Source organism: Macadamia integrifolia, chromosome 2 (genome assembly GCF_013358625.1).
Source record: "Macadamia integrifolia cultivar HAES 741 chromosome 2, SCU_Mint_v3, whole genome shotgun sequence".
NCBI lineage: Eukaryota > Viridiplantae > Streptophyta > Magnoliopsida > Proteales > Proteaceae > Macadamia > Macadamia integrifolia.
In genome coordinates, this window is record NC_056558.1 from 22,548,951 (window position 1) to 22,569,614 (window position 20,664).

Genomic DNA, 20,664 nt, shown 5'->3' on the forward strand with positions numbered 1-20,664 from the left:
CCCCTAAAAAAAAAAAAAAAAAAAAAAAAAAAAAAGAAAGAAAAAGAAAGGAAAAAAAGAAAAAAGATCGGTATTTTGGCAGGAGAGATTTCCAGAACAGAGTCAACAGATAAGTGATAATTCGAATCCACATAAATGTGTGTTCTGAGTCAGGTTAGCTGCGCGCGGAGACATGTACCACTCAGGCACCTCATAGCTTTTAGGGGCCCAAAAGAAGCATTCCGCGCTCAGGTCCCTGCAACCTTTTGTAGTTACATAAAATTCATCACAGGAAAATCACTACTTTAAATCTGAAGGTGTCAGAGACAACGAAGCTTCATGTGGGTCTGCAACCAAAAGGGCAAAAAGGAAAAGGCTAGAACACTACAACCAAAAGTGAAGTACCCATACATCTTTAATAAATGAAGATCAACAAAAGAAAGGAAAAAAAGAAAGAAAAAAAAAGGGTTAAAGAATATTTGATCTAGCTTGAAAAATAAAATATAATCATTGATTCAAATTTAAGTAGTAAAGAGCCAAAAGATACAGCAATTCAACAAACCCATTACCTGCAATGCTTTCATTCTTAAGGAGTCTTGTACAAATGGTGAACAAGCTCACGATAATCAGAATAAGGAGAGAAGAAAGAGAAACCTCTCAGACAAGGAATAGTTCTCTCTCTTATTAATGGATATATTCACCAATGTATTTCTGGCATTTTCTTCTTTGAATTTCTCTATTTGTAGGGAAAAATAAGAGGGAGGGAGGAGGGGGTTAGAATGCAATTGAATGAGCCCAAGCTGTTGTTGCAGAATGAAGAATAAAAATCAACTAGGTGGAAGGCCATTCTTTCCTGATGTCAAAGGTGTAGTTGATCTCCAAGTAGCACTTGTTGTCATCATCAACAAACTGAAACCAAAAAACAGAGATAAGAAACCAATCATGAAGGTAAACAGAGAAAATGAGTTGTGAAGTGGTTGATCCTACCTTTGTTCTTGCTGAATATGATCCTCTAGCAAACATGCCAGAGGGGGTGGTCTCTTCTGGCATCTCATGTGTGTAAGGCTCTGCCTGTGGACTGAAGGTTCCAAGCATCTCTTTTGTGCTGTCCACTGAAATCAAATAGGGAAAGGCCATGTTTTTGTCCATTCAGAGAAGTATAACAACAGATTAAAATATAAACTGAAACCCAATTAGAGAAAGATTGGTAATGATCCATGTGGTTTCTGATGGAAGATGGAAATGAGAAAATGGTGGAGAAAAGGAGGGAAATCTTACCCTTGAGACCAGTTTTCCAAACTGTATTGGTGTATTTTAGGCCAGAGACAATGTTATTGCAGACCTTGAAGGCGACTTTTAGGCTGTAATGGCTACCCTCTTTTAAAGTAAACCATGGGCCCTTGGGTTTTCCATCCTCGGGAATGGTAAGAACAATTTCAGGTCTTCCAGGGGAGATGATATAAAGGCTCAGGATCTTAACGTCTGCTTCCAAAGTTTCTGCACCAAAGGAAAAGCAAGAAAATGTAGACCACAGAACACCCAAATAAAAGCAGAGAGAGAGAGAGAGCAGTCCAAATTCAATATTTCCATCACTAAGAATCAGTCTTATGGAAGATAATCTTGTACTAATTCATATTTTTAATGATTAAAGTAATGGGTAGCAGTAAAATTGCAACATAAGAATGAAAATTCTTTCTTGAAGAAAAATATTTTGTTCATGAGAGAAGAAAGTGAGCACCTCCAACAGATTCCAAATCCACCCTCCCCAGAAGTTGTTCCTTCCACCTCCTCAGACTCTCGTCTCCCTGAACAACAAAATTCATCAAAGAGCATAGAAATGCTCACTTTCAAGTTTTGAGGAACAATCTGAAACAATCAAAATCAAGAAAAAAAAAATTAAAAAATAGATAAATTTCTTTGCTTACAATATGATGTACCAACCTGATCCTTCTCAATCTGCTCCTTCAATGTGCACTGAGGACCCAACTCTATTTTACTTTCTTCATCATCCTCTTCCTCAGTACCATACAGAGAAGCCTCACTCATCTGTCTATTGAACTTCTCTCCTTCTCGAAGAGCCTCTTCTGTCGGAGTTGGAGATGGTGGAGGTATGCCTTTTGAAGATCCTGAGATACGATTCTCCTCCCCACCATCTTTTCTTTCATCAAAACCCATGTTCTTGGAACTAGAAGCAGCTCCAATAGCCAAAGACATCAACAATTCATGAACAGTTCTAACAAAAACCAGCAAAACCCATACCCCACCTCACCCTAACCCAGAAAATTAACCAATGCGAGAAACAAATCCCACAAAGGGCTAAACCAAAAGCTCCGTGATAAGAGTCTGTTTCTCTGTGTGAGAACAAACACAAACAAAAACTTTACAAAAGATAAAGACCTCTCCTGTCAACGAAAACCAGACAGTTAACAACAACGTACCCTCTCTCCAGTCTCCACCCAAAAAAAAATCCAAAATCACGAAAACCCAAATGGGAATGATGGAGACCCACAAAGCCGAGAAGATAAAAATTGGGAAGTGGAAGTTTTTCCTCAAAACAAAGCTCTGTAGAAGTTGATTGTTGAAACCTGGGTTTGGGTGGGGGGGGGGGGGGGGGAGATTGAAGAAAGTGGGAAATGGTCATGTGGTGATCCAAAATATAAGAAATAGAGAGCAACGGAGGTGGAGAGATCGTGAGGACCACTCTCGCACTTCTCTCTACACGCAGGCCACGACTCACGATGATTCATTGGAAGCCTCGTTCGGCTTCTTCAACTCACAGCCTATGATTAATAGATTGGGTGGACAATAGCTGCTGTTTGACCCCTTCTTTGGGATTTTACAATCACAGATTGGATGGTTAATCATGAGTGAGTCCCCAGCTTCTCTCTCTCTCTCTCTCTCTCTCTCTCTCTCTCTCTCTCTCTCTCTCTCTCTCAATTGGGAATAAAAAAAAAGCCGCCTGGCCTTTGTATCAATACGGGGTTAATAAGGGAGGTACAAGGGCGTTAAAATCGTCTGTATGAGGGGTTTTCTCAGCCGTTGGATGTCATTGCACCTCATCATTTGCTGTAATTTGTATAAAAAGATATGGATAATTTGTATTTCAAATGAGGGATTTAGATCCTTTCTAATCTGGCTAAGAGACACCAGCCAGAAAGTGAATAGGAGAGAGAAAGTAAAACCCTCTTTTCTCTCTCTCCTATTTTAATCCATCTCAGCTGGAGTGCTGGATCGGAACAAATGGACTCTACATCATGGTTTCAAGTATTAGTTTCATATAGGTTGTATTAGATCGGTATCGATTGAAATCGATCGTCGATCCTTGATCAATCTGGATCGATGATCCATATCATTTTAGGGGTAAAATAGTAAAAAATTAATACTTTAAAAAAAAATAGAAGTAAAATCGATCGATACCCACCAATCCGATCTGATCCAAATTGATATCCGTTACCATCCCCTAAATGGCTAAATTCATGCCCTGCATTGTTGAGTTATCTATCCTTCCCCAAATAAACCAAGTACATGATGCATGGCTGCATGCAGCATTTCCTGATTTTATGCCATATGAGGAGTTTTATTTTTTTTCTATTTTTTATAGGAATGTGAAATTTATTTATTTAAAATAGGAGGTTAATTATTTTTAGCATAAAAGGAATAAATATGTGAGTTGCGGCACGCACATCTATTTATTGTGGGACCTACTGCGGTACCACCCGATGGGTCATGGGTTTCCACTTAATTCGACCTGATGATCTGAATAGCAAAGGGTTCCAAGTAGGTACAACCGTACAAGTGGCTGATGAAGTATAACAAGGTGGATCCGGCTCCTCTCCATAGAGCTCGGGACTCAAGAATGATCCCACAGCTTAAAGAACCCAAACATGGGTCCCGAGGTTACCCCAGCTGTGGGATCACTCTTATGTCCCTGGGCTCCATGGAGAGAAATCCTATCTATAACAAGGTTGCATATGGGTTTTCTTGTCTCTTTCATTGGATCAAACGACTGCTCTCTTTCTCTCTCAATAAAAAAAATTGAATATTTGCTAGAAAGAGAGAACCAGCCTCACGAATGATAAATAAAAAATGTACATGGTCAAGGAGGAGAGAGAAAGAGAAGATTAGAAAAGAAAGATTGTGTGTTAGGGTGTGTACTTTGCCAAGAGCATTCCGGCTACTTCGTTCTACATGGAGGGAGTAACTACTATCCAAAAATCTCCTCTGGATAAAGAAAAACTTTCTCCTTAGTATTATTATGATTTTTTAATATGCAACTTATTGTTATGGTTTTGAGACACAATATAAAATGAAAGTATAATAGATTTATTAACTAATACAATGATGAGATTCTATAATATGCATTGGGAGCACCTTAATCTTCACTATCTGGACTACTTCAGTGGATGGATTCTTGAGCTACTTGGGAAGCAGTTTGGACTTGGTAAGTTTAAGATTAAGGGGCATTCTCATTCGCCAACTTGCTAGTGGGCCTCTCTTATTCTTTAAGTCATCACTTATTGTTAATTAATGGGTTCCAAATTTTAGATTCAGAATCGGACCGTTAACTTAATAGATGGATCAATTTCGATTCTCAAATGAATCAGTTTTGGTCAAATTCCTGATTCTAGTATTATAATATTTTTTTGGTGACACCACTATTTTAAGTGATGCTATTTTTAAAGGAGAGCAGAACTTTCATTTTGCTTATATTTGAAAAATCAGATTTTGACTCATGTAATTCACCTTAGTCATTAAAAAAACATGAAACCTAGTCTGGACCAGAGTTATGAAGGTTCACCCAAGCTAACAAACGATCTGACCATATCCGAGTCAATCCGAGTATTTATTGACTCGGTATTTTTTCCCGACTCATGTGAAGTTCATCGAGTCGTATTTTTTTTTATTAGGCCATACACTATTCATAGACTAGAAGTTTGCTTTATAATAAAATCAAAACTCTAAAATTTTTGTTCGTTGTCTTCAATATTAACCCCTTTTTTCTTCTTTTCACCAGTGAAACTACCATATCCTAAGTCCTTTCTCACTCGGAAAAAGAAAAAAAATAAAGATACTAAAAAAAGTACAAAGTTCCCCTGCAATTATGGTGAATGGGAGAATCTGTTCACCACAGGCAATCAGGGAGTTTGAAGGGGGAAACACGGTTTTTGGACCCTTATATCACTCAGTGAATCTCATCACACATCAAGAGAAACTTTGTCCCAAAAAAATAAAAAATGACTCGTCTTGACTAACCATGTTTTGAAAACAAAGAATCGAGTCAAAAAACTAGCTTTTTAATTATGATTTTACATTTTTTTTATTTTTTTATTATTATTATTATTTTTTTTTAAATAAGTCAATCTTGTGGTGTGGTTAAAAACTCTTATTGAGGGAAAAAGAATCACTCCCAGAATAACAAACCTTTTCCGTTAATCATGCCATGGTCATGTTTTAACCATTTTAACTCATGATTTAATGGGATTTATCCACATATCCCTAATAATTTTCTTGTTAAGGTCATTGTGAGCCACTTTTCACACATGGGAATGTCTGATGGATAAATGATGATATGAGTTATATGTCCATCAATAATTTTCAGATGATAAAGATTAATTTATAATACAATGTTGACATTAGTATTTATCTTGCTATGTGATGAGAGAAAAATAAGGAATCAAATTTTTTTTTTCTTCTAGAATGATCACCAAAACCAAGGCATGTGGAGGAAAATCGAGCCCAAGCCTGTTCTATGGGCTGAAACATTTAGCCCAGGCTCTTTTAACACTCCTACAGTTTATATTGGTAGCAGTAGATGTATATTCTGTTAACTATACTAGTTGTAGATTATGTTACTATATTAGTTGCATATTCTGTAATAATTTTATTTTTCCAGTATGAATATTATGCAATATTGAGTTAAATTGTGTAGTCATTTCCTTGTGAAGACCTACTTTTACGAATACATTCACATGTATTTAAATCTTTCTAAATGAATATTTAATCCATAGTTTTACATAAGTTTAGATGGTATCAAAGTGAGTTTTTCCTTATTCTAATTTATCTTCTATTGTTCATCAAAATAATTTCCCTAGCATTGTCCTTTAGGGTCCCAAATAGATAATGGGCAAGAGAATGATACGGAGAATTTGAAAATTTTCATGAAAAAAATATCTCAAAATCTCAAAAAAATAAAAAGGTCCTAATAATGTTCACGAAACTGATATGTTTGTGGGATGCAAAGCAGATAACTACTGTAAATCCACTCTCTCTCTCTCTCTCTCTCATATTGTTCCATTTTAGGTGCAGATGGAAATCCCGATCATTGCTTCTTTTCCCTTTTTAGAGCTTTATTGATTGGTTGTCTTTGTGAATCATTGCATCTCTCTCTCTCTTTCTCTCTCTCCATTCATTTTGTCAATTACAATAAACAAAAATAACGACAAACAAGGAAATTTGAATTGTGAGGAAAAAAATGAGACTTTAGTGAAATTACTAAAACATACCATCAAATATTATATGGGAACTTCCAAAATTCAGCAACCCCTTTTGAACATTAACATTACCCATTCCAAATGCAACTTTATAAAATCATGTAATTTTTCTAAACTTCTTTCATATATTTATTGAGGATGACTGCTTTACTCGTCAAAATAGCTTCTTAAGCTAATTTAACTTGTCATTGTCTTTGTTTGATCATGGATATAATTACTTAGGAGAGTTCTTTTGGTTTGATAGAATATTTAAACTGCAATTATTTTTTCAATAAATTTAAAATAGAAAATAATAAGTTAGGGAGGGGACCACTGCATTGCATATGGCTTGCGTTTCCCAAGCATAGCCAAAGGGGGCGATTTGTACATAGTTTAGTTTATTCTTAGGGTGAGCACTTCTATGGCGAACTCCCTAACTATGAATGTCCTGTTTCTTTCGAGGAGAACGGTTTAGCCTATTTTCACTCTATGATTGATAGAATCTTGTAATTTATTTAGCAACTACAAGCATTTATTTAGCAACTACAAGCATTGCTTGTTTTCATGAATAGAAGTTTATGTACCCAAAAAAGGAGGTGGGTGGGGGTGGGGGTGGGGTGGGGTGGGGGTGGGGGGGGGGACATGGTTTGTAGATTAGGAAAGGATAAGGAGAGTGGAGAGAGAATATGTTGAATTCGAAGACAGACAATGTGTGTGCACATTTTATTTAAAATGTAAGTAGGACGAGAAAAAGTAGTAAATTAAACCAGCTTGTTTCCTATAAACCAAACAGTCCCAAAATAAAAGTTTGATTAATTTATTAAAAAAAAGGTTTGATTTCCCCTTTATTTGTTTAGGGTGGTTCCAAGTCGAACTTGAATCATAAAATTAGCAATTCCTATCTACTTGGGGGTTTTTTTTTTCTAAGACGGATGATCTAACCAGTTTGGACCATATTGATTTGTTTTAGAAAGGGAATGCCTAAATGACACATAACTATATACAAAACTTGACACTTTTTAATTGCCCATTGTCTTGCTCCTAAAATCTTTATGTTAGGGGTAAAATTGAATTTTCAAAAATAATTTGTAAATATCTTATCATTGCGTCATCAATAGATATTGTCGATTAATAAAAAAAAAAAGGTTGTCGTTGTTTTACACATGTTTCTCGTACATATATGAAATGACAATATTTATCCTTATTGACAAAATATGTTATATTAAAAAAAGGTAAAAAGATCAAATTTGTATATTATTTAATCGATAATTAAAATTTGTTGACATGGACAAACATTAATTTGATAAATGGATGGACTAGTTAGGGACCTAAATCAGAATTTCTGAAACATGAGGGACTTCATTTGTAGTTACATCATAGGGTAAAGACCCATGTGTAATTTACACTTTTACTGACCGACCGGTGAACCAAACATCACCATTCCCCACCTAAAAAAGTTACTCTCAGTAGGTTCCGATCATCTGAACTGAACCAACCCGACGGTGGACCATTTTCCGATCGGGCCGGCCGTCTCCGACCTGCGTGTTCACTTCAGTTTCCCAAAATGGCCTTCCCACACTTCCTATGACGGGATAAGCTCATAAGATTGTATCTATCAGCTTTTGTAAGGTAAGGGCATTAATGTAATTTCATATTACCACTTTAAATTCCTGATAAAATGACAGGTCATTCGTTTCCTTATCTGCAAGATTACAATTACGATTTTATCCTCAACTCACCCTTCAGTTTACCTGATCCGCTCTCACGCTTTGATTGCGTTCTGGATTAGGACGAGGTTATCCACGTCATGAGGGCATTATGGTCATCTGAATTTAGAAACTGTTAATATAATAAAGAGGGCTTTGGCGTCATTTCAAAATATATAAGAGAGAGAGAGAGACAGAAGGAGAGAGGAGAGAGAGAGACACACAGAGAGAGGGAGAAGAGAGAGAGAGACACAGAGGAGGGAGAAGAGAGAGAAGGCCAAGGAGGGAACCGTTTTGAGTTTCCGTTTTTTCAGTTATTATATGAAGCTTCAACCATAACAATGGTGTCGGACCAAGAAATAGCAAGCGGTGTGGAGTCTCTGCTTCGTCAGTCAGATCCTCACACCTTTACCTCCCTTAATGGCGTCGTTCAACAGTTGGAGGCGAAGTTAGGGTTAAACCTCTCTCACAAAGCGGGCTTCATCAGAGACCAGATCGATCATCTTCTCCGATCACAAGCACAGCAACATGCTCCGAAGGACCATTTTGCCCTTCAACAGCACCCTCAATATCAGAACAGCCATCCTCAACCCCAAATCCCTCAACATTTCGCCCTTCCCGTTCACCGTCATGAGGAGCTCAACTTCCGAGGCGCTCCGCCTCCGGCACAGCTACAGCAGCCCATACCGGTGACCAAAGCCAATGCTTTTGTCCAGCATGTCGCCGCACCACCTGCCCCCGAAATTCCGAAAGAAAGGTTCGCATCGCTTCTACTTTTCTTCCGTTCACGCTTTGGAAATCATGGTCCTAGGGTTTCTCTGTCAGGGTTTTGGAATTTGGGTTTTTCTCGGTTAATTTTGTATTTTACAATGTCTTTAATTAAAGGTGAAATGGGTTTCGTTCACATATTTCGTTGCAAAAATTGTGGTTTCGAAGCGTATTTTTTTCGAGAGCAGAGCAAAGTTTTTGGTTTTATAGTAGAAATTTCTTTCTCATCGGAAGCAGAGTCACGGGAATTCTACTCTAATGCTTATGAATTGTTCGATAAGAGTAAAAATTCTCCCAATTAATATTTTTTTTGTTACTCTACGTGGGTATTCGTCTTTTATGTATGCCATCTCGTATTTCCCCCCTTACTTTTACTTTTCGTCTCGTTCCTAGGTTGGTTCCAACTGTATACGTTTCTTACACGGTGGTGATTCTTCATGATGCGTGTCTGTATGTGCCTTCAATGCGTTTTAGAAACTCGTCATGCCTGTCTGGTTTTCTACTTCACGAAATAAAAGAAAAATCTTTATTTATGAACTGAAATATGTGTATTAAGATTGTTCTATGGTAATGGTTGGCTACTTCTAAATATCTTTTGCTGTCATCCATGTTGTTGTCCATCCTTTCACAACATTCAGAAGTGGTAGTCTGTCTGCACTTGTCCCCATTTGCTGATCTGCTGAAACTTGGTTTGGGTTGTAGTTGTGGTAGGTACCTGTGTTGAGTAGGTCTACCTATCTTGGTGTCAAGGTAGGAGAGAGATTTTAGGAGAAACACATTGGCTTATTCGAGGAAGCCACACCACAAGGAGAGTAATTAAGATTGCCAAAGATTATCCTTCCTTCCATTTCTCCCAATAACTATTGGTTGACAAACCAACAACTCCACAGCCCACGTATCCCCGTACATAGGAGAAGTTATCATAACTGATAATAATTTCTAATCACTACCCTACTAATGGATAATAACTACACAATAATTATAATTCCATACTAACCACTAACTCTTAGTTATAGTAACACCCCACTGACCCATCTCTTGGACGTAACTATTCCCACTCCCATAACTATGCATGCATGAGGGAATCATGCACTTAACAACCCTTCCTCTTAAGTTTAGGTCTTGTCCTCAAGACCAAGTGTTGGGAATAGATGCTTCATAGTTTCTACATATCCCTACATGGCTTTGATGGGTGAAAGCCCTTGCTATGTATGAGGATTTTCTTGCGACTCATATGTGTCCATTGATCCAAGACTGCTTGAGGCTGAGGATGAAGTGTTCCATCTGACTCTTTTATGGATGGTAGATCTCCTTGGATGGTTAGTCATGGCCTACCTGTTTCTTGAGGAGGGAGATGTGAAAGACCACAAGACCCTTCGGGTAGTGCCAGTCTATATGCTCCTGACCCGATTTGTTGGATGATTTGGATTGGCCCGTAATAACGGGGAGATATCTTCTTTATCTTCCGAATAGATAATGACACCTGTCTATATGACTGCAACCTTAATTATACCCAATCACCTACTTCAAATTCCCGGTCTTGATGATGGCGATCATAAAACCGTTTTATTTGACTTTGTGCTTTAGAGAGCGTCCCCCTTAACTCCTTGAGTTTTTTATCCCGATCCACCAACTCTTTTTCCACCACCTCCATCTTTTCTGTACTTGGAACATAAGTTAGTAGAGTGGGAGAAAACAGCCGTAAATCACCTTAAGGGGGTGGTTTTGAGTGCCAACTGGTGTTGTAGCAACATTCAGCCCATGGCATCCATTTTTCCATTCCTTTAGGTGTGAACTGGTAAACCAACTTGAATACATTTCTAACGTGCAGTTCATTACTTCACTTTGGTGGTCTGTTTATGGATGGTAGGCCCAATTGAAGTTGAATCGGGTTCCGGTGAGTTGAAATAACTTGGTTCATAATTTTATGGTGAAGGTGGAGTTTATGTTACAGACTATTGTTTCGGGCAACCCCTGCAATTTAAAGACGTTGGAAAATTAAACCCGAATGATGCTTGCTGCTGCGTATGGGTGTGCTAAGGGAATGAAGTGGGCATATTTTGATAGTCGGTCAACCACCACAAAAATAGTGGTCTTGCCCTTGTAATTTGGTAACCCATCCATGAAATCCTTAGATATATCCTCCCACACCCACTCCGGAATAGGATGTGTTTAAAGGAAACCCGCTTGAGAGAGTTGTTCAGTCTTGTGACACTTAACACATGTTACACTGGGCAATTTTCTCTTGAATAGTCTTCCAGTCTTCCTCATTCCTTGCCAAAAGTAGGTGGTTCCATTCGGTGGAGGTTTTTTTTGTAACCTTCATGAGTGATATTATGGTACTTGCCAATGATTTCGTTGATTAAGGAAGAGTCCTTTTGGTAATAAATTCTGGTTTTGAAATAAATTATCCCATCCTTAACTCACCGTGGGCCCACAACCTCTCCATCTTGAATTCGGTAGAGAAATTGTTGAGCATCTTCATTGGACTTTATCTCTTCTTTAATAGCAGTGAACCAACTCATGAGAGGGAAGTATAAGGCTGCAAATTTGTAGCCTTCCTCTCCTCCCTCTTCTTCCCATCTTCTTCCCCTCTTCTTCCCCTCTCCTTGATAGAGCATCCACAACAAGATTTTCCTTTCCTTTCTTGTGTTTGACGATAAAGTCATATCTCATTAGCTTGAACAACCAATGTTGTTTTGCCGGGGTAGATAACTTGTTACTCCATAAATATCAGAAACTTTTGTGTTAGTTTTAACCACAAATTGATGGACGATTAAATAGGGTTGCCATTTTTTAAACGGCAAGGACCATTGCCAGAATCTCCTTCTCATATGTTGATAATAATAGATTCTTTCCTTGTAACACCTTGTTGAAAAATGTGATTGGTCTCTCTTGCATTAGAACCGCACCCACTCTTGATCCGCTAAAATCGCATCCTGTGACAAACCCCTTAGAGCAATTCGGGAGCAAGGACTAGAGCTCGTGTCATAGCATCCTTCAGTTTATTAAAAGCCTTGTCAGTAGCATACTCCCCACCCACATGCTGGTGACCGACTGAGCAATTTTACCGTAATCTTGTATAAAATTACTGTGATATCCAGTTAGACCAGTGAATCTGCGCATAGCGTTGACCAAACTCAGTTTTGGCCAACTCATTATCGCAGAGACCTTATCTTGGTATACTGCTACTCCCTCCTTTAAGATGATATGGCCTAAATAATGTACCTTCTGTTGTCCGAATTGGCACTTTTCTCTTTTAACAAACACTTTATCAGCACTGAGAATATTCAATGTGGCGGTCAGATGTGCTAAATGCTCCTCCCATGTGATACTAAAGACCAATATATCATCAAAGGAGACTAAAATGAATTGTCTCAAATGAAATACCCAATTCATCAGAGATTGGAAGGTGGATGGAGAGTTAGTGAGTTTAAATGGCATTATTAGGAATTCACAATAGTTGTGATGAGTCCGAAATGCCATTTTCTCCATGTCCTTTGGGACCACTCGGATTTTATGATATCCCAACTACAGATCAAGCTTCGAAAAATATCGTGCTCCCTTTAACTCATCTGATAGCTAGTTGATCAAGGGCATGGGAAATTTGTCTTTGATTGTCATTTTGTTGAGTGCATGGTAGTCCACACACACATCCTCCATAAGCCATTGTGCTTTTTGACCAAAATCACAGGAGAGGAGTAGGGACTGTTATGTTACGGATAACACCGGATTTAAGCATATCTGCTACTAGCCATTCGATCTCTATCCTTTGAAAGTGTGGATAGCGATAAGACTTCACACACACTGGAGAGCTATCACTTTTTAAAGAAATCTGGTGGTTGTGTGTACTCAAGGGTGGCTACCCGGTGGGATCCTTAAACATATCCTAAAACTCGGACAAGAGTTTTTGTAGTTGTGCAATACTTCTTATCTCCTCCGGCTTCGGTTTTGGAACTGATAGGGAGTAGTGTGTTGCAATGGCGCTTCCTGTTGGCCCTTTTATGTTTCTTGGTTGGGTTTTTCCACCACCTTATCATTTTGAGAAATTATGCCATGTAAGAACACTTGTTTGCCATCTAGTGAGAACTTCATAAGTAGTTTAGAGAAGTCCCACAAGATTGGTTTTAATGTGTGCAACCAGTGGGGCCCTAGTACAGTTTCGTAGCCACCCAAAGACAATAGGATGAAGATTGGAACTCCTTGGAGTATTGGAGCACCTTCTTAGACTAGCGAGTCTTTTTCCGAAAGCCACCATCACCTCAATTTACTCCGATTTGTGGGTTGAAATCTCATTTTTTTTCTATTTTCTCACTCATGAATTTGTGAGTGCTGCCACAGTCAATTAAGATTGAGATGACCTTTTCTCACACCATAGTGTGCAATGAGATTTCAGGTGTATCTGGTACTTCCTCCGCTGCATCGTCATCAAAATCTGATGGTTCTTCTCCTTCCTCTTCCTTGTAATAGCCTTCGATCAAGAATAGTTTCTTGCATTGATCGCCTGGAACGAATTTCTCGTTACAATTGTAACACAACCCTCTCACCCTTTTGTCCTGCATTTCATAAGAAGTTAGTCTTTTAATTTGGATAAAAGAACTTCCCCTTGCATATTCTTTATTATTGGAGGTTGCTTGTTTTTTTACTCATAAGTAGGAGAAACTTGTGGCTGAGAGATATTCCTTGCTTCATAAAGTCGCACCAACCCTATGACTGCAGATAAGGTTGTGGGGTGACCTACTAAGATGCTCCCTTGATTTGCTCCTTCAGCCCACAAACAAACAATCTGACTTGCCGGTGTGGAGAGAGATGCCCAACCTTCGCCAACAGTTTCTTGAACGGGGATTGGTACTCTTGAACTGATCCAAGCTGCTGAAAATTTTCTAATTCGCCAAAAAAATCCTGAAATATATTCGGTTCAAAGCGTGCATGTAATTCGTCACGGAAGGTGTGCCATGTCATCACTTCTTCACCTTCTTTGAAAACTTGGTACCACCACTAGGCATCTCCTTCTAAATGGAAGGAGGCTAATGCCACTTGCCCTTCTTCAGGAGTTTGATTGAATTCGAAGAACTGTACCGCCTGACATACCTAGCTCTGGTTGTGTCTTCATCCTCATTGTATTGCGGAATGTCCAACTTGACCACTTTAGAAGTAAAGGTTTGTAGGGAGGTCATTTTTCTTGGGGCCGAATGGTGAACTTGTGGTGGTTCTTCCTGTGATTAATTGGCAGTTCTTGAGTTCTTGCCCACCTTGTTTTGAGAAGGAGGCTGAGATGAATTGAGTTTCTCAAAGAGATCATTAAGTCTGGGGAGAATCTGTTGCTCATGGAGACCGAGACTCCGTTGCTGTCTGTCGTTGAGAGTGCTAACTTCATCTTCAAACATTTCCACACGCTGGTCCATATTTTTGGCTCTGAGACTAGATTGGCAGGTACCCAGGTTGAGTACGTCTACCTATTCTGGCGTGGTGTCGTTGAGAGTGCTAACTTCATCTTCAAACATTTCCACACGCTGGTCCATATTTTTGGCTCTGAGACTAGATTGGCAGGTACCCAGGTTGAGTACGTCTACCTATTCTGGCGTGGTGTCGTTGAGAGTGCTAACTTCATCTTCAAACATTTCCACACGCTGGTCCATATTTTTGGCTCTGAGACTAGATTGGCAGGTACCCAGGTTGAGTACGTCTACCTATTTTGGCGTGGTGTGAATTGGACAAGGTAGGAGAGAGATTTTAGGGAAACACGCTGGCTTAATTGAGGATGCCACACCTCATCTCACAAGGAGAGTAATTAAGATTGGCAAAGATAATGATTCCTTCCATTTTTACCCAATAATTAGGGGTTTACAAACCAACAACTCCACAGCCCACGTATCTAATACATATGAGAAGTTATTGTAACTGCTAATAACTCCATTAATCATTACCCCCACTAATGGATAATAACTACACACTTAGTTATAGTAACACCTCACTAACCCATCTCTTGGACGTAACTATTCGTGCCCTCATAAGCGCATGCATGAGGGGATCATGCACGTAAGTTGTGTCCGTGATGGGGAACTATGGTTCCTTTTTTATGTGTGGTACTTGGGAACTGTGGTACTATTTCCTTTTTTGGATGGTACTTGGGAACTATGGTCGTTGGCTGATGTTTGCTATTACTTCCTCCATTTTATATATTTGTTGCAACTTAAGTTATCTTTTGCCCAAATAAAAATAGATTTTTATCTGCCGTAACAATCCAACAATTTGGATGTGTTCAGTTTCATACATCTTGAATGTGATGTTTTATGAGGGTCTCTCTGGCCCCAAGCATACTTTACATATATTCCTCGTTAGTTTAGTGGATTCAAAGGTATCATTTATATGTGCCATTTTGGGTAACATAGTACTTGAGCTTATCTATTTGTTCTGTTTATCATTTTATTGCAGTGCTCCTCCAACTGGAACCAAAAGGAGAGGTGGCCCAGGAGGGCTCAACAAAGTTTGTGGTGTTTCACCTGAACTCCAAGCCATTGTTGGTGAGCCAGCCCTGCCAAGGACCCAGGTTCTCTGTTTCTTGAATCATCCTGTTACTCATTAGTTGGTCCTATCATTAAATATTTTTGCTGCTTACCATTCCTGAGAATCCTAATGGCACCATTATTTTCTGCTGCAGATTGTGAAGCAATTATGGGCTTACATAAGGAAAAACAATCTCCAAGATCCAAGCAATAAGAGAAAGATAATTTGCAATGATGAGCTGCGTTTGGTGTTTGAAACAGACTGTACTGACATGTTCAAGATGAATAAACTGCTGGCCAAGCATATTATCCCTCTTGAACCCTCAAGTATGCATGCCCTGTTTTTAGTGATTTAGCATTTTTGGCATCTGTTGAAACATGGATGTTAATTTATATGGTTACTTATTTGCAGAGGAGTCAAGTAAAGATTCTAAGAGGATAAAGTTAGATGTGGAGTCTGCAACTGAAAGTACTGAAGCTGGTGAATCTTCTGTGATAATATCTGATGCACTTGCCCAATTTTTTGGCACCGGAGAAAGGGAAATGCTTCAATCGGAAGCTGTAAGACGTGTTTGGGATTACATAAAAGTTAACCAGCTGGAGGTGGGTAACCAAGTGCATTATATATATATATATATTCTTATTATCATTTATAACAGCATTTATTTAGTTTGCACTGCTTTTAGTTAGTTAATTGTTATGGATGTGTAGAAACTGAAACAAGGAATGCCTCCTACTCAGGTGTTGAATAACTCAAATAAGACAAATAATGACAACCTGAAATAAACTGGAGTTTTTGAAGGAATGTGGGACTTTTGAAATAAGTAGAATCTTCTTAGGAAAGCAATGGAACAGGGACGAAGCAGGAATTAAAATTAATGGTTGAGGAAAAACTTGTGAAGAAACTAATTAATGGATAGAGGCTTTTTTTTTTTTTGGGGGGGGGGGTGGTCTTCAGATAACCCAGATAGAGATGGGACGGAACAGAGAGTCAACCACAAGACCTCCTTGGTCTTATGCTAGAGGCTGCCACTGAGCTACAAGCTCATTCCCGGATAGAGGCTGAATTGGAAACAAAGTTAGGGTATATTCTTGGAAATTAAGATATGAGGCTTTTAAACAATGATATGAGCAGTGTCATCTTCTTCCTCAGGTGTGATCGATGTAATTCATGTGACAGAAGTTCTATCAAAGTGAAAGTTTCGGAATAAACCCCTAACTCCTGGCCCTACTGAGTGCAAGGTTGGCAGCCCCTGCAACAGTCAATATAACTGATCTTTTATTCTGCAATAATATATGACAGTAGGAAAGAAATATCAGTACTGAACTCTATTATAACTTCCAAGTCTAGCAAGCCCTCAAACTGAGGTTCAGCATAATGAGTTGCGTATGATTATCGATTGTAACCCTCGAGTCGGAGACTGAAACAGGTGAACAGTGGGAGGGATCGATCCTGAATACAAAGAGCTCAATTGTCCCCAGAAAAACAGAGCAAACAAGGTAGTTTCAGAAATCCAGCAGTTGATCAAAGGGTTAGGTAGGGGAAGGGGAAAAGAGAGAGAGATCACATAGAATAGGGGGGAGTTTGCACACACATTGGTCACCGAGGCACACAAAATCAAATCATTCCATTATTCAAAATCTCAACTCCAATAAAGGGGTACATGCATATAAATAAAAGAAGAAACCTTACTGACAAAGGAAACCTATTTAACTAGAAAACAAACTCTAACAAGGACACTAAGAACAACTCAAATTGGGAAACCAAATATCCTATGTAGCTAAACTTCTAAAATTAAAAGATTTTATATTATCCTAAAGAAAATAAATATCTAATCATCCTACTTAGTCCAAAGACGCAAATTTGCACCGGTTCTTGGTCTGGGTTCCCAAACAGGCTTGGCCCGGTCCAAGGGAGTGCTCCGGCATTATAGATGTTAAAGATTGTGTAGGGAGGATCCCTCTACATGGTTAGGGAATGCCCACCACAATAATATTTTGGCTTGGTCATTTGAGAAAACTGTTTTCATGCGAAAGATGGTGATGTAGATCGAGCTGTTAAAACAAAGAACCAGTTTTGGTTTAGCCAGCCTTTCTAGCAGCCTTGTTGTTCCATCAGACCAACAAGTTCAAGCCTTGATTTGTTGATGCAGATTAATTACCAAATTATGCTTGTTTTATTAGGAATAAGCCTAGGGTTGGGTTCCATACATGTTAAGCCTTTGATCCCATGTGTTTTGAGTGTAATAGACCACTTTTATGGGTCTAAAAGGGGGGCTCTAAGATTGAGTACGGGATTATTAGTTAGTTTCCATTTTCATTAGTTTCCTTTTTAGTTGGGCTTGATTTGATTTATATTTGTTTTCTTAGGAGTCAAGTTGTTAATTGAGTCAAGTCATTAGTAGTTAGTTTCCTTTTTCAACTAGTTTCTAATTTCAGTTTTTAGTAACTATTGTATTAGGAGAATATTTGGTTTCCTTTTTGAGGAACCTTCTATTTTGTAATTTCTTCCCCCATTAACATTATAAATAAAGAAGAGGAGGCTCCTAAAAGCCTAGAATGATTTTGATAAAAAAAAAAAAATTAATAGCTGTTGCTATTGTCTTCTTTATGAAGATTTGTCTTGTGTTTGATCAAGGCTGAAGGAATTGGTGTTTGATCCAATTGACTCTTTGCGGTGTGAAGTCCAAGAGGTCTCTTCAACTATTCTTTCTTTCTTTTCAAAGTTAATTGCAAGGTTCTTCAAACCAGGTAAGGGATCTGAACTGCTTTTGATTTCTGGTTCTGGAAATCTCAAGTTTCTCTCCTGTTGCCCCTATATTGTTCTGAAGATCCAGCCAGCCGATGGCCCTCCCCTTTTGATTGATTGTTGGGTTTATTAAGAGGGAGGTTTGACCTTAATTTGGGACCAATCATGTTTGACCTTAATTTGGGACCAATCATACCATGGGTTTGTCTGATCTGAGGTGTTAAATACTTCTGGCCGACTGTGTTTCTGCCCAGGTTTCAGATCTGGTTTGACTTACCTGCTCCTGTGGTATTTGTTTCTGATTGTGGCTTATCTACTACTCTATACCTGCTGCTGGTTAGTCTATTTGTTTGGTGTAATCTCTGTTTCAGAAATTCCAAATTCTGGGTTTGAAAATTCTGGTTTACAAGGACTGTTTGATTCTTACTTCTGGACTGTTGTTTGCTGCCTAATTTTGGGTAATTATTGGTTGTTCTCTGGTTTATAAAATCCTGCAGTCTTGGGTCTGGTTTGGTTGTCAAATCCTTTCCTACATTACATGTGCTCAAGCCCAAGTGGCTCCATGTTGGAAATCTCAAGTACGTAGAATGGGTTAGGAGTGGTAGCAGTTAGGAGGTTCTAATTACAGTTATAGCAGTGTAACTAGTCCATGCATTGATTTGGATTATATCTAGAATTTATTTCCCCAAGAATCGACCCAGTTTACGTGATGATCAAGGTTCAAAATTTTGATGGTAAAGGCCATTGTGCCCCCCTGCCGAAACTGAAATATTTGGTGAAATGAGGGCAAAATCTGGTAATTTTGCTGAAATGTACTGAAATGCTCTTTTGATATCCTTAACAGTGGGTTTTTTCCCTGAAATTTCTTTGTGTACATATTTAAGCATAAATACACGTTTTAAAATAAATAAAAAAACCCCAAATTTAAATGTTTCCAGTGCATAGCGTAACAAACTGTTTTGTTTCCTTTATTGAACCTATTATACATATAATTTAGAAGTATAATACACAACATAGAAATATGCATTAGGAATGAAGAACAATAAAAGTATGAAACATAAAATATGTTGTTCCTCTTCATTTTTTAAAAGGGCGTACGTGGTGCACGAGGCTCCCGCCATTGCAGGGTCTAGGGAGGGTCATAATGATGCAACTTTACTCCTGTTTTGCGGAGAGGCTGTTTCCCAACTTGAACCCATGACCACGAGATCGCAATGGGGCATCCTTACCATTGCACCAAGGTCCCTCTTCTTCTTCTCATTTAGGCAAAAAATTGGGGGGAGGGTGTTCAGCGACACGGGAAAAATTTTGGAGAAATCTGATATTCTATTAAGTTGACTACCATTTTGTTTTGACTTTCGTTGAAACCAAAATATTTTGGTGAAATTTCGGAAATTTTGCCAAAATTTAGAACCTTGGTGATGATAAAAATTGAAGAAAGAGTTAACTGTATGGTTCGTGGTCATCGGTTAAGAATAATACTTTCTTTTAACCTTTTTATCTTGTCATGAGTCAGTTGAGGAGACATATAGAATGTGATCTAGCATCCGCTAACAGATTCTGATATTCCTTGGCAACTCAGAAATGAGAATGCTGAATGCAAAGCTCTTCTCCTTTCTTTTTTTTATAATTCACTTTACAGGTCTGTTTCTGTCCAATGAGTTGTTATTTCACTGCTTGTTCCTTGGCTAAATTTGCAGTTTGAACTCTTGAGTTTTTTTTAGTTGGTTGGATGACCGCCTGATGTATTTCTAATCTCCTGTTGAGTTTATTTTAACTGATCCTATTACTGATTAATGAAAACTCAGTTGTTACTTCGAGCTTCCTCCAATTGAAAAAGGGAATTTTTTTTTTGGCTCCCACCATTTGGATCTATCCTCCCATATGTCAGTAGAGACCCCTTTAAGGGGTTGATTCAGCCATTCAGGTATTGGTGTTCTCTCTTTATGACTCCTGAGATATGCATGTTTAAGAGGCTGCTGCAGGTTTTGTGTGTGGGGAGGGGGAGGGATACATTCTGCAGAAAGTCAGCAGCGTATTTGAGTTCATTTGTTGCATTTCCATCTTTTTCCATGGGCTGTATCTGGGTTTTATGGTTCAATTGCCTCAGATGAAATCTATATTCATTTTTTTAGTACTTATGAACCATGCATACTCAATTCCTTATTGTCATCCCCTATAATTTTAACATGAATGCTTCTTTATACTGCTTCAGGTTATGACAGTGATTTTGGGAGAGACCTGCAGAATGATACTAATTTGTGTCATCTAGTTTATGTATCTTTTTGAGTTGCTTGAAAATTTTGCTTATAGTTATAATTCTATCGCTCTCTCGAAAATTTAAATAAGTTGTACTTTCTTCTGAGGTACCTCTCCTCATTCTCCTTTATATTAAAAAAGGTCAAAGGTAAGAGGTTTGGTGGAGATGGAGCAGAGCATCTCAACCCCAACCCAACCCCTCATCCCCCCCCAACCCCCCCCCCCCC

General features: G+C 38.6%; 2 protein-coding genes across 3 annotated transcripts; one reads left to right on the forward strand and one right to left on the reverse strand.

The window, feature by feature from the left end:
- Positions 1 to 51: 51 nt before the first annotated feature.
- On the reverse strand, positions 52 to 2,745 carry LOC122061201 (rho GDP-dissociation inhibitor 1-like). 2 transcript variants are annotated; one of them, XR_006134590.1, is made up of 6 exons: positions 1,921 to 2,745; positions 1,718 to 1,784; positions 1,258 to 1,476; positions 967 to 1,091; positions 549 to 888; positions 52 to 326 (listed from the first exon to the last, which is right to left on the reverse strand). XR_006134590.1 is itself a non-coding variant. In XM_042624417.1 (5 exons), exons 1-5 carry the CDS (start codon positions 2,191 to 2,193, stop codon positions 811 to 813), a joined length of 762 nt encoding a protein of 253 aa, XP_042480351.1. In that variant the 5' UTR covers positions 2,194 to 2,745; the 3' UTR covers positions 465 to 810. The 2 variants fall into 2 exon arrangements, 1 of the variants encoding a protein (XP_042480351.1); XM_042624417.1 differs by lacking the exon at positions 52 to 326 and having other exon boundaries at positions 465 to 888.
- A 5,590-nt stretch (positions 2,746 to 8,335) lies between these two features.
- Positions 8,336 to 16,032, forward strand: LOC122071845 (the record flags this gene model as incomplete). Its single annotated transcript, XM_042636278.1, is given in 4 exon segments — positions 8,336 to 8,912; positions 15,359 to 15,473; positions 15,585 to 15,756; positions 15,842 to 16,032. Coding segments are annotated over 4 exon segments (894 nt in total), but the record flags the coding sequence as incomplete, so codon positions are not given.
- Between the last annotated feature and the right edge of the window lie 4,632 nt (positions 16,033 to 20,664).